The sequence below is a fragment of the Anneissia japonica genome, unplaced genomic scaffold, assembly GCF_011630105.1.
Source record: "Anneissia japonica isolate Jap-2015-1 unplaced genomic scaffold, ASM1163010v1 scaffold275_len1219475_cov178, whole genome shotgun sequence".
NCBI classification, from domain to species: Eukaryota; Metazoa; Echinodermata; class Crinoidea; order Comatulida; family Comatulidae; genus Anneissia; species Anneissia japonica.
Window position 1 is genome coordinate 822,414 of NW_022752912.1, and position 10,078 is coordinate 832,491.

General features: G+C 32.7%; 1 protein-coding gene across 1 annotated transcript in view; it reads left to right on the top strand.

Moving 5' to 3' along the window:
* The window catches only part of LOC117122430 (meiosis 1 arrest protein-like), a 13,932-nt gene that overhangs the window by 1,755 nt on the left and 2,099 nt on the right, over positions 1 to 10,078 (top strand). Inside the window, exons 2-10 of the mRNA XM_033268002.1 lie at positions 1,304 to 1,492; positions 1,732 to 1,902; positions 2,427 to 2,540; positions 3,201 to 3,333; positions 3,482 to 3,568; positions 3,993 to 4,081; positions 4,509 to 4,634; positions 5,868 to 5,981; positions 7,051 to 7,281. Of these exons, the coding sequence (XP_033123893.1) occupies positions 1,304 to 1,492; positions 1,732 to 1,902; positions 2,427 to 2,540; positions 3,201 to 3,333; positions 3,482 to 3,568; positions 3,993 to 4,081; positions 4,509 to 4,634; positions 5,868 to 5,981; positions 7,051 to 7,281 (1,254 nt within the window). The remainder of the gene's footprint in view (positions 1 to 1,303; positions 1,493 to 1,731; positions 1,903 to 2,426; positions 2,541 to 3,200; positions 3,334 to 3,481; positions 3,569 to 3,992; positions 4,082 to 4,508; positions 4,635 to 5,867; positions 5,982 to 7,050; positions 7,282 to 10,078) is intronic.

Below are 10,078 nucleotides of genomic sequence, written 5' to 3' on the forward strand. Positions count from 1 at the left end.
GTTTGTCGGGGAACAAACAAATAAAAAAAATATTTACATGTAATATTCGTTTAGCCACCATATCGTTTGTGTTAACTTTACATCACAACATCCACAATAATAATAATAATAATAATAATAATAATAATAATAATAATAATAATAATAATAATAATTCAATGAGACTAATTAAAAATAACTTGCGTTCTGTTATGACAAATGCTCATTTAGATAGCCTCATGATGGTTGGAATACATCGTGATAGGTGAAGCAACCGCGACTATGACAACGTGGTTGACAGATTTCATGCAAAATTTCCAAAATATAGAATTTTCACTTTCAAGAATGAGGATTTGAAAATAAATTAGATGGTTACATTGCATACTCTTTGTTTCTTGCTTTATTCAAAATGTTTTGGTTTTGGAAGCTGATGTCAACATTAGAAAGTATAGCCTACATGAAGTCATATTATAGTAACTCGATGCCTATCAAATAAGTAATAAAAATTCGCCATAATTCATCAAATATCCGTGGCTTCCAGGGGGCTTCGCCCCTGGACCCCCACCGGGGCCCTAGGCGGCCCCCTGGCCCCAGCCAAGTGAGACTCGATTCAGTGAGACTCGATTCGCTCCACTAGCCCCCCCCCCCCGTCGGGCCTTTAGCCCCTCCGTCGGGCAGGTCCTGGCGCCACCCCTGCTTCTATAGTCTCAGATTCAGTGTACAGTATCTGCTGTGACCCTGTTCTTTAAATAACGACTGTTCCTGGAGACTATGAATACTTAAGGCTGGCTCTCGATCTCCGCCTCTCTCTCCGTCACCACAAATACACCAGTAGTTACGATCAATTACGATGCAGGCGAATAAAACAAACAAGAGAACCTTATTTTGCAGACAACCGGGTAATGAAAATATGTAGCAGTGTAGAATGTTAACATAAAGCAAATTCAATTTCAGACCTAGAATTTCGGCAACGCAACTCTAGTATTTCTCCGTTGAAATGGTCCCAACCTGGTCCTAGCCCTACTAGCCTAGGCCTACCCCTCTCTCTAGCAAGGCCGGCCTTGCTAGGGTCCTCTCTCTATTCTCTATACTGGGCTGTGAACGCTAGGTTTGGTGGGGCCTAGGCTAAAGCATTTCATATTTTTATATTAATAATATTAACGATGAGTACAAGACGTTAAAATACTTGCCAATGCTGTGAGTGTTTGTTGTAATGTTTTTTTTTAAATATTTATTTTATATAATACAATGTGAATGATAATGGAATGAATGAAAGATCCCTGGAATTCAATATCTAATTAACCTAGATTCCTCCAAGTAATAGTCTTGCTTTGGATTTTATATACCCTATACAGCTCATGTGCTATTGGTTGACTTTGCATCACCTTTTAATGATGAAGTATGCAGTAACATACAGTCTTGTTTAGAGCAGTTTTTTGCACTTGTTTGCAGTTTAGCTGGACCTCCAAGGATACCTTACTTTGGTATATCAGCCCTTCATCGATACTCAGAGGTAGGCCTACCATCTTTTAATTATATTTATAAATAATCTATATACAATGCATTTTTTCAGTGGTTTTTTTTTTTTCAGATTCAGATATATTTATTTAAATAATAATGAAATTAAATTAACAAAATAAATATTATATATACTTTTTTCACCACATGTTACAATGTGCTTGTGCTACACCACATGCTTCTGCATTATACATTTAAATCAATAAAATAATATACATATGTTATTTTATGTAGTGTCTTCTTCCCTTACAAAATGTGAGAGGCAACTTCCAACATATTTACAATGCATTGTGGGAGTTAAAAACTCTGAAAGCTGATATGCAAGAAGGGCAAAGCACAACTTCTTTTGGTCAGGCGTTAAAAGATGCTATTCTGCAGTTTAATCGGCAGTCTCATATTAGGCAGGTAGAGTGAATTTGAAATTAGTTGAGATTCTTATTATTATAACTGTAAAAGCTGTAACACTTTAAATTGTACAAAGTGCCACTTTAATATCCCATTTAGTTTTTTTCAGTTTCTGCTGAGGTGGCGTCAAACACTGTGACGACCGGTATGGGATCGTTAGCACTGAGGGTCGTGTTTGTACATTTTGAATGCTTGTTTTGAGGAAATAGCACATTTAAAATATATAATTTTAAGCAATTCTGGAAATTCGTGAAAATATATAGACCTCGCGTGAGGGTGTGAGGTCGAAGTTAAATGAGTGAGACTCCTGTGAGATGCATGAGACTTGACAGGTCTGATAATGTCTTTTATATATAGAGGACCCAGGTGTTTATGTATTTAGTTGTTTTTAGCATATAGGTGGATAAAAAATAGATAAGTAGAATGTGTGTTTTCTTTTCTACAGAAGATTTAAAATAAAAACAATGTTTAGAACATAGCTTTCCATCTGAAATTTAATAAAAGATTTCTTGTCTGTCTTTAAGATGAGTGGATTTAGTACACAACTTGAAGTTACTGTTTTGTCATGTCAGCATGCTGATGCAATTGCTCGCAAAATAGAGGCCGCTGCCCAGAGTATAGAATTGGAAGTCATAAGAGTAAGTGAATATGTCAATTTATTATTAACAACAATAGCAATATCAATAACAATAATGATACTATAGCAATAAAAATAATAATGACAATATAATAGTAATGTAATAGCATAATAAAAACAATAATAGAGGTAATAATATTAATAATGATAGAGTAACACTATCAAAAATACAGTCACACAGTTACTTAAAATATGAACCAACTTTGTTAAGTTAATAAAGTTAATAATTAATTTAAATTAGTTTACAGTTGAAAATTTGAGAGCAAAATTGTTTGCCTCACTTAACAATAATACATGAATATGTAGAAACCCTATTAAGGTGACACTGTTGGGATAAAAATATATGACACGTTAATAGGGGTGTCTCCTGAATAGGGGTAATAGATATTTTCCTTTGGCGAAAAAGTGTCCCAAAGGAGTGTTTCTGCTGTAATACTGTTTCTTTTATTTCCTTTCCAAAGACATTTAAACTTGGTGGTACTGTAATCAATTCAATCATAGTGTTAAAGTCTATAAATCAGGGAAAATGTACTGTCTCTCTCTCTCTGGAAGTTAGTAACTTGCTTGTGATTGAATAATTTAATGTAATAATTGATTTTTTGTTATTGTTTACTAAACTTTAATTTGAATCTATTCAGAGTGTTTACTTTTCTGATATCAGAAAATTCAATTGGTAACCTTGTATAATACCGCATCTGGAGTGCCGTTGGATGAGACTGAAAGTCCCGCAAGCACAGGATCCAGTGAAGAGTTGGGTATGATTGACATCTTGCAAACAACACTCCTGCCAAACGGTTAGTGCTGCATTATTTACAAAGTAGATACATGGGTACATGAGTACACAGACAACTTTATTTCTTCTATGGACTTGGACTCTACATGTTAATAGGTGTATGAAAACCTATTGTGGATGACTTAACATTTTCGAACTTCAACCTTCAGATACATTGAGCATTGGAGAATACTTCAAACACTGGCTGTATGATTGTGGAACAGACAGAGAGCATCTTCACCTGTCATTACATGATGGTGAGAGTAATAATGATGATAACTATTGTTTATTGTAACGATATTATATCAATCTATTCTTTATTTATATACAATTTGTCTTCTTTCCTTTTAATTGTTGATTATTTTATGATACTTACATTTACCAATGTTTGGTTGGGTCTCCATTTAGATGGTTATCTTTATGTTAAAAGATTAAATATTATTATTTACTGCATTAAAAATTTGTCTCAACTTAGAGGAGTCTCGGAATTAGGTCTCAAATTGAACAGTGCACTGTATCAATAACGTTTTATTAACTTTGTTGTTAAGAAAACTGTACCATTTGGGAGAGCAGCACTGTAGTAGTATAGATAATTATACATCCAGTCAAACAAAAATAAATAAATAAAGTTAATTAATTTGTTTATAGATAAAAAGAAAAAACATCCTTTTTCTTCCCAAGGCCCAAATGGTAGTACAATGACATTGAAGTGTGACCTACGAGAACAAATCCTGAGTCCATCACTACTCCCATCAGCTGCATCTTCTTTTGTAAGGCTAAGTATATAGAGCATCCACTATATAGTTATAATCTTTCTGTCTTGTTTTGCTTTAAATGTTTTGTGAATAAGGTGTAATGTCTTATTGTTAATTATAATTAATGCCCTCTTGTGATTCATATTTGTATTGTATATTTTTGTAACAATATAAAATAGATACAGTAAGATAAGATAAACTTTATTGTCATAGTCACAACAAGGCAACATGAAATTGAGTTGTTTAATGTACACCTACTACAGTATTATATATTTTGGATACTATTTATTTTTTTTTTTTTGCTATTATGTATCCTACCTTAGATCATCATGCTTTGTAATTATTTTACTTTCCATGTATACATTTTGGATTCTTTTTATATGCTATTGTACTCTTTATATTTGCTACTTTCAATATCTGGCTGATTCTGTGTTCTTTTTAGAATCTGCTGTCCGAGATCAGTTGCAAATCATTCTCCATTGGCAGCAAACAACAAATTGCCTCTGTAGCTGTCATACATCTAGCTGCCATTAAGTTGATCAAAGCCAATGGACTCTGTGAATCTATTGTAAGCCATTGTTTAAAGTTAATACAGTAAATATTTTGATAATCATAAACATTTCATTAATTTTATTTGATTATTAAATGATTATTATTAGTAATACAGTATTTAAATTATTGATGCCTAGACCTATATGATAGTTTTTAAAGCTATTTAGTTGAGGAAGGTTTTTGAATTGTTGCTCCATTTGTCATCCTTTTTCATTATATACAGGATTATTGTTAAAAAATAAATTCTGAGATATTTTTGTACATAACATAGAATCGTTTATAAATGTGATATATATCAATTAAAAATTCTCTAGTGAATAAAAATTGGAGTTTGTGTAGTCATCTTCTTAAGTTTTGATTAAATAAATTACAAGCAATGTACAATGCTGAATGTCTGAAACGGTTTGTGGATATTTTGTGTTGTTTATTGTCTAACCCTTCCCGATCTATTTACGATAATGTCTGAGTATAATGGATAGGATGACTCAGTCTTGCATAATTAAATTAAATTTCTTACGTATAACATTTTTAAAGATATCTTCTAAGGGTTTCACATCGGCTCCAATCACTCTGCCAGCCTTGTTAACAATTCTATTATTTATTATGATTTATTATTTATTTATTCTATTATTTATTATTTATGTACTGTAATATGGACAATCTTGATTCAAAAAGATTTGAATTATTGTTATTATTATTATTATTGGGGTAGGTTTTCCATTTTTCATCCTTTATTATTACATTTATGTACTCAAATATGGACAATCTTTATTTCGGAAATAAAAGATTTGAATTATTATAATTGTTATTGTTATTTATTATTATTATAATTGGGATAGGTTTTCCATTTTTTTCCCTTTTTCATTATATTATTATGTACTGTAAATATAGACAATCTTGATTCCGAAATAGAAGACTTGATTTGAATTATTATTATTATTATTATTATTATTATTATTATTTTTATTATTATTATTATTACTATTATTATTAATATTATTATTATTATTATTATCATTATTGTTATTATTATTATTATTATTATTGAGATAGTGAGGCTTGCTGCTGATTGGTGGAAAACCTGATTCTCAACAAAAACAACAGTCCATTTAAGAACTATTTACATAGTGTACTGCAAGCATTTAATGTATAGTTACTTTGCCATGCAAATATTCAAACAATATTTTGAGTAATGTTATTATCATATTTGGTTATTTTTTTATTTGATTGAAAATGTGTGTGGTTTCAGGTGTTTGGGACGCCTTTTGTGCTGCATCCTACATTGTGTTGGAAATTAGACTGGGAAGAGTTGGACAGCAATCAACAGCATTTCTCTGCTCTTTGTCAGCATCTCCATGAAAAGGTGAAAACAAAATGCTAAAGCTTTGTCCACACTATCAAATTTTCCTTGAAAAAAAAATATGCCCATATATAGTCATTATGTGCCTATATATGGTCATGATGTGCCCATATATAGTCATGATGTGCCTATAGATGGTCATGATGTTCCCATATATAGTCATGATGTGCCTATAGATGGTCATGATGTTCCCATATATAGTCATGGTGTGCCTATATATGGTCATGATGTTCCCATATATAGTCATGGTGTGCCTATATATGGTCATGATGTGCCCATATGTAGTCATGATGTGCCTATAAATTGTCATGATGTGCCCATATATAGTCATGATGTGCCTATATATGGTCATGATGTGACCATATATAGTCATAATGTGCCTATAAATGGTCACGATGTGCCCATATATAGTCATGATGTGCCTATAAATGGTCATGATGTACCCATATATAGTCATAATGTGCCTATAAATGGTCATGATGTGCCCATATATAGTCATAATGTGCCTATATATGGTCATGATGTTCCCATATGTAGTCATGATGTGCCTATAAATGGTCGTGATGTTCCCATATATAGTCACAATGTGCCTATATATGGTCATAATGTGCCCATATATAGTCATGATGTGCCTATATGTGGTGAAGACAAGCCAAACCAGTCACTCGTCGCAAATCCTGTTTCAGAGATAATGGCCAAAACATCCTGGAATGTCAAAATTTTTGAAATCTATTTTATTGCACTGAACTAACCTCTATGTATGTATACATCATGCTATGATGTTTTTTTTCCCATTTTCAATGTAAAACAACAATTTTTAACGTTTGTTCCATTCACTATTTGGTGAAGATTAAAGCTTGCTTATCTAACTATGTTTAGTGTCTGCTGATGCTGCTAGAGTACTTCAATTGGTTAATAGCCTTATCTAAATGATTTTTCATTTGGTTTGAGATTCTTTTGCTACTGCCAGGAGTGGACGTGGGAGGGAGCACCCCCTTTTTCCCCTCTCTGGAACTGCTAATATTTTCAGTTGATGAACAAAACATTCTAATAGTGCAATTATGGATTTCAGGACATGGTTTTGCTGGCTTGCCACAATACAACCTCAGCTGAGCAAGACAGCAGTCATGGAGGAAGGGCACCATCCCCTACAGGGTATTTTTTGATTCTACCATCGCATGGATCAAGTCTCCTTGTGAAACCTGTAGCTAACAGAGAGTTACTTCTGCCACAATCATCCTCTAACAGAGTGGAGAAGGTTGTCAGTGATGCTTTGGAAGCAGTGGGCTCTCATCTGGAAAAGGTAAATCATAGTTGTATTATGTAACAACAAATGTAACTAGGTTAAATATAATATTGCCACTGATGAAATACTAGTGTTGCCTGAAAGCTCTGGTTGTATTTCTGGCTGTATACTTATACCAGCCATTATTTTCCACATCATTGTTCAGCACAACAACACTTCATACATAGATTCTAGGCATCTTTTATGCCTTGTCGCATGTGCAAACTCTAGGCTCACTTAACATCGCGCTGATGGTAAAGGGGACTGCGACCGCTATGTAACTAAGTTAAATAGGACTAGCCTAGTCTAGCATTACTTCTTCATAAAACCGATAGCAAAAGCACCAAAAGAGAAATTAAATCAGCCTTGTCTATTCAACAAATATTGCAAGACGATGGGTGCTGTTAAAATTAAGGAAATGAGCAAAGCGTTTAGGCTAGGCTAGGAAGTAAGTACTTTTGTAAGCCTTGTAGAATCTTTGTATGAGGTATATACAATAAAACAAATATTGACTGCTTTAGATTTGGGGAAACGGTGAAATCTATTGCCACTTGGAGTTAGACAGGGGGGAAAACGAGGGGCCCATGCTCTTTAATCTGTATATAGACTACACACTAAGAATCTTCAAACAGCGCTGAAAAGAAGCTGGAACAGATACTCTATCTATAACATATCGAATTCCGAATGAAGCCACCAACAGAGAACAACGTAGACGACAGCCAATGAATGGCACATTTGATGATTCTGAAGGTGGGTATGCAGACGATATTGGCATACATAGTTGGACAAAAGATGGGCTTCAGTCTATAGTAAACATCCTATTCGAAGTTCTTACAGAATTCGGTCTTACCATGAACGTTAACAAAACGGAAACCATGGTTTGGAACTGGTCGTTGGAAAGATACGGTCCATACCCTAGTCATCTAATCAAAGTAAACGACATATGGATCATCAACTCTAAGATATTTAAATACCTTGGTGTATGGAACACCTACGATGATATACATATTGGGAATTGGGTTATGGATCATAGGATCAGCAGTGCTTGAGCATCCTTTGCAAAGCACCGCAAGATGCTATGCAACAAGAGCATTGCACTGTCAACCTTCCTCAACAGCCTCGTTAGATCAAGACTGACCTACGGGTGTCACTCATGGAGACCACTCCAAAGTGAACTTAACAAGCTCAACTCTATAGCTACTTTCTAAGGTCTATAATAGTTAACAGGTTCGAAAGACAAAGGTCTCCAGTAGTAGCATGCCGTGTGCCCAATATCGAGGAAGAAGAACGAGTGGAGGAAGAACCTGACGACGATGCCGACTGGTCATTTAAAATAAACAACAAGAAACTTTTCTCAATTGTAAAGACCATTTCTATACAAGACTTTTACAGCCAACAACAAGTAAACTGGATCGCTCATGTAATAAGACGTGAAAACTCAAATCCATGTAAAAAGCTTACATTTCATTGGACAAAAGTAAGTAAACGTGGTAGAAAAACCACATCAATTATTGAGAGAGCCACAGTCAATTTGTCAATTCATCAGAGACTGTTTTCTAAAAGTAAGTTTCAATAGACATAATAGATATGTCTAGCTATAGCTTTTTTTATTTTTCTTCTCTCCAAGTTGGGCTTTTGAGTTGCTTGTGAAGGATATGAAGGAATATGAAATAAGAGAATTAAGGCAAAGGTACTAAGGTATTAAGGTACTAACACCATTGAAATGAAAAGAAAAAGAAAGAAAGAAAGAAAGAATGTCAGAGAAAGACAGAAAAGAAGGTAAAGGGAAGAAAGAAAACGAAAGTAAAGATAAGAATACGAAGAAAAAAAAGAAAAGAAGATGTGTATAAGAGAAAAAAAAAAAAAATGAACGAGAAAATGAAAAGTTACTAACACCACAGAAATGAAAAGAAAAAGAAAGAAGGAAAGAAAAGAAAGTCAAAGAAAGAAAGAAAAGAAGGTAAAGGAAAGAAAGAAAAGAAAGGAAATAAAACTAAGAAAGAAAGAAAACGAAAGGAAAGATAAGAATACGAAAGAAAAGAAAAGAAAAATGAAAAGAAAGAATAAAAGAAATGAAATAAAAGGAAAGGAAAGAAAGGGAAAAAAGGAAAGATATGAAGAGAAAGCAAAAAAAATAAATAAATGAAAGAAAATGAGAAAGAAAAGAAACAAAAAGAGAAAGAAAATGAAAGGAAAGAAAAGAACATAAAAGGAAAGAGAAGACAACAAAAGAATAAAGAAAGAAAAGAAACAAAATGTAAGAAAGAAAGGAAAGAATAGAAAGAAAAGAAAGTACAATGTATGGAAACAACAGAAAGATAATGAAAGAAAATGTAATTGATGACAAATAAAAAGAAAGACAAGGAAAGAAATAAAAAGAAGCTAAGGAAAGAAAAGAAAGACAAGAAAGAAAAAGAAAGAAAAGAAAAGAAAAGAAAGAAAGAAAGGAAAATAAGAATTAAAGACTAAATTCGTAGGAAAAAAAATTAATAATAATAATCTAATATTAATATTACTATAAGTAGCTCAGCCTAATTGGAGGGAGGAGAAAAAGAAAGAAATGATTAGTATATATATATTAAAAAAAAAGAAAAAAAAATTGCACAAAGTATACAGGATTCTATTTTAAATGGTTAAATTAGTTTGAATATTTCAAAATAATCGCTAATTTTTCTAATTAATATGTATTTACAACATAATATAATGTAATATAATACAGGATTGTTAAATATAATATAATCTAAGATTATCATGAGATGTAATATGCCAACTAGATTTTCTAGTCAATGGCTGCCAATAACTGATATATTTTCAG